The 16,672-nt window shown below is 42.3% G+C and overlaps 1 protein-coding gene across 1 annotated transcript in view; it reads right to left on the bottom strand.

Annotated features, from left to right (window-relative positions):
* The window catches only part of lrp2a (low density lipoprotein receptor-related protein 2a), a 387,109-nt gene that overhangs the window by 87,899 nt on the left and 282,538 nt on the right, over nucleotides 1-16,672 (bottom strand). The window contains exons 53-56 of the mRNA XM_041200238.1: nucleotides 15,723-16,239; nucleotides 9,662-9,814; nucleotides 7,534-7,704; nucleotides 950-1,173 (exon numbers count right to left, since the gene is read on the bottom strand). Of these exons, the coding sequence (XP_041056172.1) occupies nucleotides 950-1,173; nucleotides 7,534-7,704; nucleotides 9,662-9,814; nucleotides 15,723-16,239 (1,065 nt within the window). The remainder of the gene's footprint in view (nucleotides 1-949; nucleotides 1,174-7,533; nucleotides 7,705-9,661; nucleotides 9,815-15,722; nucleotides 16,240-16,672) is intronic.

Below are 16,672 nucleotides of genomic sequence, written 5' to 3'. Positions count from 1 at the left end.
TCATTTGATAGTACAGAACTTCAGTACTGCTGAAAAGAGACATGTCAAAGCTATTCATCTTGTATACACATTGCATCTGTTTCAGCTAAACAAAATAAGTGAAAGCCATTCACTGACTCATTCCTCAGGACAAGTTTTTTTATTCATTCAGGGAATGTGGGCTTCGCTGGCTAAGCCAGTATTTATTGCCCATCCCTAGTTGCCCTTGAGAAGGTGGCAGTGAGCAGCCTTCTTGAGCGGCTGCAGTCCATAAGGTGCAGGTACACCCATGGTGCTGTTTAGAAGGGAGTTCCAGGATTTTGACCCAGCGACAGTGAAGGAACAGTGATATATATTTACAAGTCAGGATGGTGAGTGACTTGGAGGGGAACTTTCAGGCTGTCCTGTTCTCACCTATCTGCTGCCCTTATCCTTTTAGATGATAGCGGTCGTGGGTTTGGAAGGTGCATCTAAAGAGCCTTGGTGAATTCCTGCACTGCATCTTGTAGGTGGCATACACTGCTGCTACTGTGCGTCGGTGGTGGAGGGAGTGAATGTTTGTGGTTGTGGTGCCAATCAGGCAGGTTGCTTTTTCCTGGATGGTGTCAAGCTGTCAGTTAACTGCCAGTCACCATCAATTGGTGCATTCTTCATGGTAATGCCTCTACCAGAGTCCACCTGCCAACCAATCAGCATACTCTTCTCATACAGTATAAATTGTTGTTTTCCTCTTATATTGGTATTATTGCAAAGTGTCCTGATGAATGCAAAACGAAAAGCTTCAATACGTCTCTTTTTTCAACAATACTCAATTACCTACATGTTCCAGGAGATAAGTAAATTCTAAAGGATATTAAGAAATTAATGTACAACATATAAATCATTCCAAAATTTGACCTGCAATATAACAGACAACATATGCAATATGAAATTTTACATTTTATGACAGTTTCACAGAGTACGCTCTTACCAATTGGCTGTCTGTATGGATGGTATACATGGATGTCAAAGGGCCTGTGGGTGGTATTCACCAACAACACCCTGCCTTCCCCAGTGTATTTATTTGCTTTCTCCACTGATTTTGTGTTCCAATCAGTCCAATATATTGTATCCTCAAAAAGGCTAATGGCAAATGGGTGGCCTAGGGGTCCATCAAATACTGTATGCCGATGGTTCCCATCCAGGTTGGAAAATCTACAAAAGACAATGGTTATTTGTGCTTCCACCAGAAGGTTGCAACAACAAATACAAAACACATCTAAGCACTGGACTTCCAGAGTTCCAGTTCAAATCCAGTCTTGATCATCATTCAAACTCCTCTCAGTGAGAATTTTGAAGGTTTTTTTAACCTAATTAGTCATCACAATTGGTTTATTAAATTAAATGATTGGCAAATGTGGAAAAGCATGTGGCTTAGAATGCTTTAATCTTTCAGGAGAAACTGACAACTGTGGGGCTTTACTAAAGGGAAATTGTAACTAAATCAAAATAAAGGCATTGCAACGAAAGTATATTCCATGGTCAATAGTTCAACATAGGTTCAAATTTTCCTGGGAACTGGTGTCTTTTTATTTTCCATTTGTGCATCTAATCAAACACAGGATATCATTGACAGTTAACTAGATAAAGGGGGAGCTTTTGGGTAAAGAGGTGTTGGTAATGTAGAGCTGGGAGAGTTAGGCAGCTTTTGAAAACTACAGTCAGGTATCAATGAAGCGATAGCTTCTAGCTAAAACCATAGACCACCAGCTGCTTGAACTTAAGAGCTGTATTATATGTCAGAGCTTTTTAAAATCAGCTCAATAGACAAATTACTTTCATTTGTGTACTTTAGTCTCATTTTATATTGTGTTTTTGGCAAGAATACATCTTTGAAGCATTGTAGAATTCAAAGATAAATCACAATATGAAAAACTATATTGTCTATTGTCTTTGCCACAATGCTCAGTGTGTGTATTCGGATTAGGAAGACAGGAAAATATGAAGTAAATTATCAATGGTAAGATTGGAGTGAAAACCAGGTTAAATTAGTGTGTGTCATCCTTCACGCTTTTGCAGGAATAGCCAGGCTGCTGTTTTTGATTATAAAATGCACTCTTTCGCATCTATTGTATTGCTCAGTAAAGGGCAAACAAGGACACAAGCGACTATGCCAGAGTGAGGTGGAGACTGAGTGAGTAGCAAATTAGGCTCACATGGGAATTCGGTGCATTCGGAAAAGAGGTGTGGTGTACTTAGGAATTATTCTAAGTCGGCAACAGGGGCAGCTGAGCAGAAACAGACCTGGGTATAAACCTCACCTTTGGAGCTGAGATTGAAGAAAAAAAACAAACAGTGACATCATAAGAAAACCGTAAGTTCATTGGTTGGTAAGAAACTGATATTAGGGAGTGGCTTTAAATAGCTGTAAATTAGAAAAGCATATTATTTTTAAAGATGTAGCTGCTTGGATTTGAGTAAGATATACTAGCCATAAGGGGAAATCAGGGCCAGTAACATAAAGTAATAGAAGTAAACCAAAGTAAAATAAAGCTAACATAAGGGAAGTAAAGTTAAGACATGGCAGGGCAGCTCAGTCATGTGGAATGCGAGTCCTGTAATATGTGGGAAGTCGTGGACACTACTTGTGACCTAGATGACTACATGTGCTGGAAGTGCTGCCAACTGCAGAAACTTGAGTTCCAGGTTTCAGAGATCAAGCAGCAGCTGGAATCACTGTGGTGCATCTGCAAGGCTGAGAGCTACGTGAATAGCACATTCAGAGAGGTGGTCACACTGCAGCTTAGGAGCATGCAGGCAGAAAGGGAATGGGTGACTGCCAGGCAGTCCAGGAGAACCAGGCAGATAGTGCAGGAGACCTCTGGGGTCTTTCTCGCCAACTGGTTTTCGGTTTTGGTTCCTTACAGGAGCGCAGTCAGAACCTGGTTTGTGGCACCATGAGTGGCTTGGCTATACAGGAAGGGAGGAAGAAGAAAGGAAGAGCAATAGTAATAGTGGATTTGTTAGTTAGGGGAACAGACAGGACTTTCTGTAGCCATTGACATGACTCCAGGATGGTATGTTGCCTCCCCGATGCCAGGGTCAAGGATGTCATTGAGCAGCTGCAGGAAATTCTTCTAGGGGAGGTTGTGGTCCCCACTGGTACCAATAACTTAGGTAGGAAGACAGAATTTAGGGATTTAGGTCAAAAATTAGCAAGCAGGATCTCAAAAGCAGTAATCTCTGGATTACTCCCAGTGCCATGTGCAAGTGAATACAGAAGTAAGCAGAAGAATGCATGGCTGGAAGGATGGTGCACAAGGGAGGGCTTTAGATTCCTGGGACACTGGGACTGGCTCTGTGGAAGATGGCACCTGTAGAAGCCTGACGAGTTGCACCTGAACAGAGCCATGACTGAGTTCCTCGCTAGTTTTGCTAGTGCTGTTGGGGGTGGGTTTTAAATTAACTTGGCAGGGGTTTGGGAACCAGGAGAGAATATTAGAAAGTAATACCAACGTGCACAAAATACTGGGAGAGACAGATAGCACTAAAGTAGAGAGTAGTAAGTTAATAGGCAGAGTCAGAGAAAGTAATGAAATCTAAATCAGAGTTATACTGTATGTATGTGAATGCATGGAGTATAGTAAATATGATTGGTGAGTTACAGGTGCAGATTGCCATGCAGAATTATGATGTTGTGGCGATAATAGTCTTGGTTCAAGGAAGGGCAGGACTGGGTGTTAAATATTCCTGGGTACAATGTGTTCAGGAAAGATAGGGCAGTAAGAAAAGGAGGGGGGTGGCGGTATTTGTTAAGGAGAGTATTGTAGTGCTGGAGAAAGAGGATGTCCCAGAGGGTTCAAGGACGGAATCAATTTGGCTTGGGCTAAGGAACAAAAAGGGTGCAATTACATTGCTCGATGTAGTCTATAGGCCACCAACTAGTGGGAAGGATGTAAAGGAACAAATCTGCAGGAAAATTAAAGAGAGATGCAAACATTATACAGTAGTTATAATGGGGGACTTTAATTACCTGAATACAGACTGGGATCGTGGTAGTGTGAAGGGCAGAAAGGAGCAAGAGTTCCTGGAGTGTGTTCAGGAGAATTTTCTACAGTAGTGTGAGTCCAGTCCAACAAGGGGGCACTGCTAGACCTGGTTCTTGGAAATGAGGTGGGCCAAGTAGATAAAGGACAGAATTTTATGTCCCATGGGCTGGCGTACACCTGGCCCAATCAGGCGTAAAATCATGAGATGACATTGGGCGAGTGCCCCAACGACATTGCAATCTTGTGTGATATTTCACTCAGTGGGCGCTCACAAAAGTTGGAAATGTGCCTGCCAACAATTAGAGGGCAATTAAGCCATTAATGGCGCAATTGTCTCTGATTTTTTCGTGGCCTGTCCGACCAAACGGTTGGCAGACGGGCGAATCGGCCAGGCGACCTTTACATTTTTCATCAAACCTCATCCAAGGGTGGGATGAAATCTCCATTTTGAAATAAAATAAAAAATATCAGTGGACAGCATTTTTATGAAATATACTTACAGGGACTTGATTGTGATGCACGGATACTTTTTTTGCAGCTTTTGAAACCTTTATTTAATCATTTGAAGGTCTGCAGCTCCCTGAGGCAGCTGTCTGCCTTCAGGGAGCTCTCTTTCAGTGCTCGCCTGCACCCGCAGTGACATTATCGCTTCACCCTCTCCCTGCCCCCAGCACGGCATTGCTGAGCTTTTCAGCATACGTTTCATGGCTGGCTGGCCGCTAATTGGCCAGCCAGCATGAAATCGCGGTCAGGGGCCGAGCGTAGTTGATGGTCTGTTTCCCAGCTGATCCCAGGCCCGCCGAGCGTGCACGCGCCCGCCAAGGGTAAAATGCAGGCCCAAGTGTCACCGAGGGAACATTTAGGAGACAGTAATCATTATCTCGTAAAGTTTAGGATGATGGTAGAAAAGGACAATGGGCAATCCAGGGTAAGAATAATTAACTGTGGGAGAGCTGACTTCAATGGGGCAAGAAAGGAGCTGGGCCAGGTAGACTGGAACCAAAGCAAAACGAAAATACCTGGAAAAACTCAGCAGGTCTGACACATCTGCGGAGAGGAACATAGTTAACATTTCGAGTCCGTATGACTTGTCAACAGAACTAAGGAAAAATAGAAAAGAGGTGAAATATTAGCTGGTTTAAGGGGGGGTGGTACAGGTAGAGCTGGATAGAGGGCTAGTGATAGGTGGAGATTGCCAAAAGATGTCATAGACAAAAGGACAAAGAGGTGTTGACGGTGGTGATATTAGCTAAGAAATGTGCTAATGGTGACATTAAGGGTAGAAAGCAGGACGAGCAAGGTACAGATAGCCCTAGTGGGGGTGGGGTGGGGAGAAGGGATCGAAATAGGCTAAAAGGTAGAGAATAAACAATGGTTGGAAATACATTTAAAAATAATGGAAATAGGTAGAATAAGAAAAATATATATAAATTATTGGAAAAAGGGGGATCGGAAAGCGGGTGGGGATGGAGGAGAGAGTTCATGATCTAAAGATGTTGAACTCGATATTCAGTCCAGAAAGCTGTAAAGTGCCTAGTCGGAAGATGAGGTGCTGTTCCTCCAGTTTGCGTGAGCTTCACTGGAACATTGCAGCAGGCCAAGGATGGACATGTGGGCATGAGAGCAGGGTGGTGTGTTGAAATGGCAAGTGACAGGGAGGTCTGGGTCATGCTTGTGGACAGACCAAAGGTATTCTTCAAAGCAGTCACCCAGTCTGCATTTGGTCTCTCCAATGTAGAGGAAACCGCATTGGGAGCAGCGAATGCGGTAGACTAAATTAAGGGAAGTGCAAGTGAAATGCTGCTTCACTTGAAAGGAGTGTTTGGGCCCTTGGATGGTGAGGATGGGGGAAGTAAAGGGGCAGGTGTTGCAACTTCTGCGTTTGCATGGGAAGGTGCTGTGGGAGGGGGTTGAGGTGTAGGCGGTGATGGAGGAGTGGACCAGGGTGTCCCGGAGGAAATGATCCCTGCGGAATGCCACCGGGGATGGTGAAGGGAAGATGTGTTTGGTGGTGGCATCATGCTGGAGTTGGCGGAAATGGTGGAGGATGATCCTTTGAAGGCAGAGGCTGGTGGGGTGATAAGTGAGGACAAGGGGGACCCTATCATGTTTCTGGGAGGGAGAGGAAGGTGTGAGGGCGGATGAGCAGGAGATGGGCCAGACGCGGTTGAGGGCCCTGTCAACCACCGTGGGTGGAAAACCTCGGTTAAGGAAGAATGAAGACATGTCAAAGGAACTGTTTTTGAAAGTGGCACCATCAGGACAGATGCGACGGAGGCGAAGGAACTGAGAGAATGGGATAGAGTCCTTACAGAAACCGGGGTGGGAGGAGCTGTAGTCAACGTAGCTGTGGGAGCCGGTAGGCTTGTAATGAATATTGGTGGGCAGTCTATTACCAGAAATTGAGACAGAGAGGTCAAGGAAAGGAAGGGAAGTGTCAGAGATGAACCATATGCAAATGATGGAGGGGTGAAAATTGGAAGCAAAATTAATAAACCAAAGATTGGGCAAGAAAAACTGTAGCTGAACAATGGGCTACTTTCACAGAAAAAATGGTTTGGACACAGTCAAGGTATATTCCCTCAAAAGGGAAAGGTAGCAAACAAATCCCTAGCTCCCTGGATGAAAAAGGAGATAGAAATTAAGATAAAGAAGAAAAAGTGTGCTTAGGACGGTGTCAGGTAGAAAATACAACTGAGAACCAAGCTAAATACAGAAGGTTCAGAGGAGAGGTGAAGAAGCAAATAAGAGAAGCAAAGGGGGATTATGATAAAAGATTGGCAGCCAACATAAAGGGGATTCCCAAAGTCTTCTATAGGCATGTAAATAGTAAATAGTGGTAAAAGGAGAAGTAGGGCCAATTAGCCAATTACACTGGTCACGGTGACAGATGAGGAAACTGTATCACTAGAAGGGTTCAAAATTGATAAAGAGGAGGTATAGGATAAGCTGTCGGTGCTTAAAGTTGACAAGGCACCAGAACCAGTTTACAAAATGGTTCCAGGGATGAGAAACTTCAGTTATGAAGATAGATTGGATAAATTGGGGCTGTTCTCCTTGGAGAGAAGAAGGCAAAGAGATTTGATAGAGGTGTTCAAAATCATGAGGAGGCTGGATAGAGTAGGTAGGGAAGAACTGTTCCTGCCCGTAAAAAGATCAAGAATGAGAGGGCACAGATTTAAAGTAATTTGCAAAAGAAGCAAGTGCAATGTTTTCACACATTGAGTGGTTTGGGTCTGGAATGCACTGCCTGGAAGAATGGTGAAGGCAGTTTCAGTCGAGGCATCAAGAGGGCATTAGATGATTATTTAAATAGAAACAATGTGCAAAGTTATGGGGGAAAAACAGGAGAATGGCACTGAGTCATAACACTCATTTGGAAAGCTGGTGCAGTCATGATGCGCCGAATGGCCTCCTTCTGCACTGTAACAATTCTGTGATTGTGTATCATACTAACACTTTATGCAAAACTTGAATTAGACAAAATGGTTTGCATTTCATTATTCAAAAGTTCAGAAGTGCTTACTCAATATAATTCAGGTGAGCATCAGTCCAATAGAGTTTATCATTTGTGTAGTCAAGGGTCAATCCATTGGGCCATTCCAATTTTGTGGTAATAATGGCTGATTTGTTTTTACCATCCATGCCAATGCGGCCAATGTATGCTTGAGAACCCCAATCAGTCCAGAAAACGTATCTGCAAAATGTTTTTAAAAACTGAAATATTTAAATTATATTAATTCTCTAAATCAATCTCTATCTTGTCAACTTGCTTTGTGAGGCATCTCAGGAATTTCAATCAACTCAAAAAATTGTTGAAGAGCATTTTTTGTTACCATTAAAAGTTCTTGCTTATCAGAGGATCTGATTGGGAAGTTTTTGATTTGTGACAGTATAAGGCTCCACTCTCAATTTGTGAAGGCTATGTCATTACAAGGCTCATAAATTCACAGCAGAAAGATGAGCAAGATATGATTCAGATAATTTTGACTGGTCATGTTCACCACTTCCACCCATATCAACAATGCAGCATTTACTCAGTTTACCATGTTGGCTTTTTATTTGTTAACTAAGGATTAAGATGAAAGTTACAGCGATGAAGCATAATATCAGGCCCACTATCAAAAAAGAAATGTTTTCTTCAACATTGCAATAACATTTTAAAAAGTTAACTTCCTTTCTTATGCCCGGAGCTTCCATGTGATTCCTCTTGTTTTTCCCGTACAATGTTCCCAATATCAGCATAACTAATGCAAGAAATTGCAGAATTTTAAGCGCAAATTGCATTCAGCCGGACTTGACTTTCCATGATCTTTTGTGCTAGTTTTAAAACCATCACACTAGAAGCTGGCCCAGCCCACAAACTGACTATGCCCCCTGGATGTGACATTTTCAGACCTTCATAGAGGCTCCAAAAATAGGCTGGATCTTTTGGGCTGATTTTTGTTGGTGTGGTGGCGAGGGCCCTGACGTCAAACCAGAAAGCTAGCAGCAACCCTGCCTTGGTGGTTTGGACAGCCCTGGCCACATTTTATGCCCACCTTGCAGCTAATGGGCTGCCATCAGGGCTCCTGTCCCTTTATGGGAAGAAAGAGCTGCTGGCCAATCAAAAGGCTGGCAGCTCTTCACTCCCAGCAGAAGCACGGGGAATATTGACCACTACTGGGAGTGCGGCCAGCTAGGAGATACAGCAATGGACACCACCCTTAGAACAAAGTAAATTTGGTTGGGGATCGCCAGGGCCAGTCAGACAGGCCTAGCGAGTGTTTGGGGGGGCAGGCAGGAGGAAGAGGGTGGTGGCGGTTGGTGAGAGAAGGGAGTGGTGTTACCATGGGGACAGCCTTTGATGCCAGGGTTCCCTCCTCAGGTTGCAGAGTGCCCGATTAGGAGGGCCCCCATCCAGCCCACAGGGGGAACACCAGGATTCACCAGGTGGCCTCCCCACACAATGAGAGGCCCACCCACTATGGGTAAAATGCCAGCGGTGGCAGGATGAAGCATTTAATTGACCACTTATGTGGCATTGGCCTCGGGGCGGTAGGTCTATCCTCTGCTTTCCCTGGCACTAGCAGAATGCCATGATGCTGTGAAGATGACGGGCACTCTACCCACCCACTCGCACCCCCCAACCCCAGGTGATAAAATCCGGTCCTACGGGTGCAAGGTCACTTATAGGCACATTTTGAAAGCTTTTGAATGATTGTTTTTGGAAAACATTTCTTAGGAACTGACTTTGTCAATCTTAACTAGGAAATAGTTTACTATATGGTTTAAAAATAATTTCCAATAATTTAGATGAGTTTGCTCAAAGATAGTAGCTTGGCACAGTGACTTAAAATGCTTTTTTGTGATGTACACATTTTTAGTTATATTAATCAAACTTTACCAAGTTACCACTATAATATATCAAAGAATAGTTTTAAAGCAATTTCTTTTAACTATGTTTTAAAATGCTGCCTGTTTAGGTTGGTTAAGGGCAGATTTTACATTTGTCACTATGCAAATCAATTTGAGCAGAATCCAGGGGGCATTTCTCACAAAAAGTGCAATTTTGGGTGCACATTGCACTGAAATTGATTGTGTGAAAGTGGAAATTCTACCCCTTGGTATTTCTTTTTTCTAAAATACAGATAAATACATTAGGGTTCTCTTACCCATATTTAGGATAAACAGCAATACCTCGTGGCCTCTCGAAACAATAGGTATTGCTTGTATCCATACAGTGATCAGCCAGCATTTTACGGAATCTCCCATCAAGTTCAGCAACATTAAGGCAATCTTTAAAAGAATCAACCCAGTACAGTTTCCTGAAAAAATATAACAGAGGACTCAGCTGACTCACACAAAGTGCAGGTATTCAATGTTTTCAATAGTAATCCATGTACAGTAAGTTAGGCTAAATACTTAAAATGGAAACATTTGCAGGGTTTTTGGGAAAAAGCAGGAGAGTGTTACTAATTGACAGCTCATTCAGAGGGCTGGTACAGCCACAATAGGCTGAAAGCCTTCACTGCTGCAGGATTCTATGCTAGCGCATTAGTAGGTAATGCTGGGAAGAGATGGACCATACGCAACAGCAGAATATACAATTAACACATTTTTGAAAATTGAAATGCAAGTGAGTTGTCATGGTTCAACTTAACCTGCTTTGGATCATGCCCATTTATCATTAACATGGACTATTCTCACTACTCCCACCAAAAATTCAATACAACTGCTAACAAGATTTCAACTCGCTCCAAGGCAAGGGCAAGCATCTATAAGCACAAATAGAAATAGAAATATAAGAGCAAACTACTGTGGATGCTGGGAATCTGAAACAAAAAACACGAACTGCTGGAAATACCAGGTCTGGCAGCATCTGTGGAGGGAAAAATCAGACTTAATAAAGAGATGCTGCCAAATATTTATAGCATTTTCTGGGGAAGAATTTTACAATCGGCATGTGGGCCCGATACATGGGAACGTAAACTGACAGGCGATGACCTCGGGCTTGAACTTTCCATTTGGCAGGCGTGTGCCAGAGTCGGCTGCGTACCCGCCGATAATTGATACGCTTATTAAGGCCATTAACCAGGTAATTAACCTGAATTTTACGCTGCCCATCCAACCTTACGGTTGGTGGGCAGGCAAAAAGGCCAAGCAGCCTTTACATTTTTAGGAAACCTCATCCACGAGCGGAATGAGGTTTCCTGAAGCTGTTACAAAATAAAATTAAAAGTTTCATTTGAACTTAAAAACATGTCCCATCTCATGTGACACAGTCACATGAGGGGACATGTTTCATTGAATTTTTCTGCTCTTTATTCATTTTCTCATTAAGCGCTTCACTCTCCCTGAGGCAGCTCCGTGCCTCAGGGAGATTGAAGCACTCTTTCACACGCATAAGCAAACTGCGCCCTAGGCCCAGCTCTCCCTCCTCCCCCCCTCCCACACAGGCAGTGCTTAGTGCTGCCACTCGCGATCCACATAGGGAGGGTCTTAATTGGCCCGCCCGTGTGAAATTGCAGTGCAGAGCCGGTTGCGGGCAGCAATTGGCAGTTGGCTCCACGGCTGCCTCCACCCACTCTTGCCAAGCCTGCCCGACAAATGGAAAATCCTGGCCCTGGTTTTGTTTAAGAAATGAAATATTCAACTCTGTTATAAAATAAGGGAAGAGAGGACCAAGTCAAATCTGTTTGTTCACTCATTCCACTGCTTGCATACACACACTGATACATACAAGTAGGTAATGCTTTAAGTAATGTTTCAAGTGGTTATCATTAGCACCCATCCATCTCAGGAGACGATGTACTGTGCCCAGGATATATGTCACTGCTGTTTTGAGCATTGTCTGTTGTGGGCATAGAGGCCAATTCATGAGTGGCAGTCCCTTCCTGTAGCAGCTGACAAAGAAGAATAGCATTGGTCCAAGGTTGACTGATGTTTTCTCCTTCTGGCTTTTCTGCCAAATGGCCATTTTTGTCCTCTGCTTTTTCCACACCCTTCTTGGCTGCTTGTCTCCAGGCAGCAGCAATTCCCATGCATCGACTCTACTTGAAGTCTCACTTGCAGATATCCTTGTATCACAGATGTTGGTGACCTTTTGACCTTGTGCCAATAGCAGGCTTGCCATAGAGCATGACTTTGGGGATGTGACAATCCTCCATTCAGCTCACATGTCACAGCCAACGGAGTCACCGCTGACTCTAGATGGCAAACATGTTGGGCATCCCTGCATGCTGCTATACTTCAATATCCAGCACTCTATCCTGCTAGCAGATGCTCAATATTCATCTGAGGCAGCAAAGGTAGAAGCTCTTCAGTTGCTTTTCTTGGCTTAGATAATTTGTCCAAGCCTTGCTACTGTAAAGGAGGGAGAACACAAGCCTGGTACACTCAGAGCTTTGTATATTCGGTTAGTATGCTGTTGGCCCACACTTGACTTCTCAATTTTGATATGACAGCTGAAACCTTGGCAATCCTGGTACTGACTGTGATATCAAATATTTAAGCGTTCATATTATTGATGGAAAAACTGCATTAGTGTTAAAGTCTTGATCATGATTCTGAAATAAATATGCCTGCATGCTCTTGTGAGTTCACAGTCACTGCCAAGCCAGAGACATGGCTGCTGAGTGACCAAGGCTGGGAACTGAATATCCAAAGGTATTCGATATTTAAGAAGGACAGGCAAAAAGGTAAAAGAGGTGGTGCGGCATTGTTAGTTAAGGATGAAATCAGTGCAATAATGAGAGAGGGTATTGGCTCGGAAAATCTTGATGTAGAATCAGTCTGGGTTGAGCTAAGAAGCAACGAGGGATGGAAAACCTTAGTGGGAGTTGTCTACAGGCCTCCAAACAGTAGTAATAAGGTAGGGGACAGCATTAAACAGGAAATTAGAGATGCATGTAACAAGGGTGCTACAGTAATCATGGGTGAATTTAATCTACAAATAAACTAGGCAAACCAAATTAGCAATAATACAGTGGCAGATGAATTCCTGGAGTGTGCACAAGATGGTTTTTTTGACTAGTTCATTGAGGAACCAACTAGGGAACAGGCCATTCTAGATTTGGTTTTGTGTGAAGAGAAGTGGTTTGTTTTGGATTTCCAGCATCCGCAGTTTTTTTGTTTTTATATAGTTAATAATCTTGTCTTTTAGGGAACAGTGACCATAACATGATAGAATTCTTCCTTAGGTTGGAAAGTGAAGTAGTCCAATCCGAAGCTAGTGTCTTAAATCTAAACAAAGGAAACTACGAAGGTATGAGGCATGAGTTGGCTAAGATAGATTGGGGAACTTCATTAAAAGGCATGACGGTGGAAAGGTAATGGCTAATATTTAAGGAATGAATGTATGCATTGCAACAGTTATACATTCCTTTCTGGCTCAAAAACACAACAGGAAAAGTGGCCTAACCATGGCTAACAAAAGAAATTAAAAATAGTATTAATCCAAAGAGGAGCCATATAAAGCTGTTAGAAAAAGTAGCAAGCCTGAGGATTGACAGCAGTTTAGAATTCAGCAAAGGAGGACCAAGAGATTGATTAAGAGGGGAAAAATAGAGTATGAGAGTAAACTTGCAAGGAACACGAAAGAGGACTGTAAAATTTTCTATAAGTGTGGAAGAAGGAAAAGATTGGTGAAGACAAATGTAGGTCCCTTACAGTCCAGAATGGGGGAAGTCATAACAGAGAACAAGGAAATGACAGAGCGATTAAACAACTACTTCAGTTCTGGCTTCACGGAGGAAGACACAAATAGCTTCCCAGAAATAATAGGGAATCGAAGGTCTGGTGAGAAGGAGGAATTGAAGGAAATTAGTAGTACTAAAAAACAGTGCTCAAGAAATTAATGGGACTGAAAGCCGATAAATCCCCAGGGCCTGATAATCTACCTCCCAGGGTACTAAAGGAGGTAGCCATGGAAATAGTGGATGCGTTGGTTATCATCTTCCAAAATTCTCTAGATTCTGGAACAGTCCCGGCAGATTGAAAGGTGGCAAATGTAACCCCACTATTTAAAAAAGGAGGGAGGAGAAAAACAGGGAACTAATTACAGAATGGTCCGCCTAACGTCTTGTTAGGGAAAATGCTAGTCTATTATAAAAAATGTGATAACAGGACAGTTCAAAATTATTAATGAGATTAGACAAAGTCAACATGGATTTATAAAAAGGAAGTTATGTTTGACAAACCTACTGGAGTTTTTTTGAGGACATAACTAGCAGAATAGATAAGGGAGAACCAGTGGATGTAGTGTATTTGGATTTCCAGAAGGCTTTTGCTAAAGTCCTGCATAAGAGGTTAATGTGCAAAATTAAAGTTTATGGGATTGTGGGTAATATTGGCATGGGTTGAGAATTAGTTAGCAGACAGGAAAGAGAGAATAGGAATAAACTGGTCTTTTTTGGGATGGCAGGTGGTGACTGGTGGAATACCGCAGGGGTAAGTGCTTGGACTCCAGCTATTCACAATATATATCAATGATTTGGATGATAGAACCAAATGTAATTTTGCTGATGACACAAAATTAGATGGGAATGTGAGTGGTGAGGAGGATGTTAAAAGGCTTCAAGGCAATTTAGACAAGTTGAGAGAGTGGGCAAATATATGGCAGATGCAGTATAATGTGGATAAGTGTGAAGCTTCCACTTTGGTAGGAAAAACAGAATGGCAGAGTATTATTTAAATGATGATAGACTGGGAAATGTTGATGTACAAAGAGACCTGAGTGTCCTTGTACACAAATCACTGAAAGCAAGCATGCAGGTGCAACAAGCAGTTCATAAGGCAAATGGTACGATGGCCTTCATTGCAAGAGGTCTTGAGTACAGGGCCTTAATAAGACCACGCCATGGAGTATTGTATGCAGTTTTGGTCTCCTTACCTAAGAAAGGATATACTTACCATTGCGAAGGTTCACCAGATTGATTCCTGGGATGGCAGTACTGTCATATGAGGGGAGGTTGGGCTGACTAGGCTTGTATTCACTGGAGTTTAGGAGAATGAGAGGGGATCTCTCATTCATATAAACTTATAAAATTCTGACGGGGTGGGACAGACTGTATACAGGGCTGATGTTTCCTCGGGCTGGGGGGGTCTAGAACAAGGGGTCGCAATCTCAGGATATTGAGTAGGCTATTTAGGGCCGAGATGAGGAGAAACTCCTTCACCCAGATGCTGGTGAGCCTATGGAATTGTCTAGCACAGAAGGCTGTGGAGGCCAAGTCACTAAACATATTTAAGAAGGAAATAGATACATTTCTAGACTTGAAAGGCATCTAGGGGTATAGGAGAGAGCGGGGATATGGCGTTCAGATAGAGGTTCAGCCATGATTGTATCGATGGTGTGGCAGGCTCGAAGGGCCGAATGACCTACCCTTGCTTCTATGTTTCTATGTTTTGAATTTTAGGGTAAATTCGATGATCTCATGCTCCAAGTAGAAAGCTGCATTCAAAAGAAAGTAAGGCAAAAGAACTGATACGATGGCACCCTATCTGCAATTTGTGCTCCCTACAACCATCATTCACTTATGGGAATGCAGAATCTGTTGAATTCACCTTTTTTGTTTCTAGCTATTTATTTCACCAAGATCTAAATAAGTTTCATGTAAACCAACAATGTACAAACCACATTGGTAGCCTCAACCTTGGTCAAAGCAAATTAGAAGCCTGCAGCATACAACACTTGAGACTCACTACTAAAGGTAAATGCTATCTTTATGTCACCTTCAAATATTTAGATTTTCTTTACTTTATTTACTCTGGGTTGAATTCTATTGCACCTTTCTCCTTCATATGGATTTCAGTACTTTCCCCAAGGATATTTGAAAATTTAAAAATATAAATATGTTCCTATAGAAGTATCATAAAGATTGCACCTATACAGTAACCCATTGCAGATTAAGCTGAAGCTATATCCGGTAACATGAAACAACTTTCACAGCCTAACACTGGCTACACTCACCATATAATTTAAATGAGATTTTGGTCTGATAAAGTAATTTTAAACTGAAAAGTGCCTATTGTATTCATTTGAGATGGGACACAAAGTGTCATTGCTATCCTTTACTTACTCCAAACATTGGACTAACAAAAAGTGCTTTAATTCCTAAAAGTCTGGGTTAAATTAAAATTGGTTATTGCAAAGTCTGATTTTAGTGCATAGAAGTTTGAAAATAATAAAAACCTTAAGACCTCCAAGCAGTGTCAACTGATAGGTTATCTTACCTTCCAACCCAGTCAACAGCCAGGCCTTCTGTACCAAACAGATCATGGTTAATAACAGTCTCCTTTTTGGTTCCATTCAGGAACATTCGCTCAATAATTCTTCGGCCTAAGTCAAACCAGTACAACCTTTGCTCAACTCTGTCGAAGTCCAATGCCACCACATTGATGAGTCCTTGTTGCACAAGAGTGTAAAATTCCCCATCAACTGAGAGATTACGTATATAGTAACGATTACTGAAGAGGAGATAAGGAGCAATATTGCTGTTTTGGCGACAACTTTTCCCATCAGGTTCCCGAAGATGTCCTGGGGCACATTTGCAAATATAGGAACCCTCTGTGTTTTCACAAATCTGGCTGCAAACACTTGGTGTTACATTGCATTCATCAAGGTCTTCACAAGTCTGTCCATCATCCATGAGGCGGTAGCCAGGGTTACAAGAGCAGAAGAAACTGGTCAATGTATTGGTGCAGGTGTGTGTACAGTGATTCAGTGCAGGATCACTACATTCGTCAACGCCTGTAAAAACATGATAATTAAAGGCAAAATGAACAATGTGACAAGTCAAAGCCCAAATACCTTCTAAGAATGGTTTACTGCATTTACAAGCTGTCCTTATGAAACAGAGGGATAAATGAAATTCAAAGATAAAAGTAATTTTTGATTTGTAAAATTGCCAGGTTACTTAAGATAAAGATACAGTACTACAACTTATTCCAAAATTAAAATCACTTCATTGAGGGGCCTGCTGCTCTAAAACAAATGTAATATTTGAAACGTGCAATAAAGTGAATTATCCTTAAATAGTACAAAATTCAATGTTCGTATAAAAGTAGCTTATACAAAAGCCCTGATTTTTTTTCCATTTTCTTTGAACATTTTTGTTTATTAATTATAAATATAAAGGAGATGAGGGGAAAATGTTGTTTGACTGGGCAGGGCAATTGGAGGC

This window comes from Carcharodon carcharias, chromosome 12, assembly GCF_017639515.1.
Source record: "Carcharodon carcharias isolate sCarCar2 chromosome 12, sCarCar2.pri, whole genome shotgun sequence".
Lineage (NCBI taxonomy): Eukaryota > Metazoa > Chordata > Chondrichthyes > Lamniformes > Lamnidae > Carcharodon > Carcharodon carcharias.
This window is presented reverse-complemented; position numbering and strand designations above follow the sequence as displayed.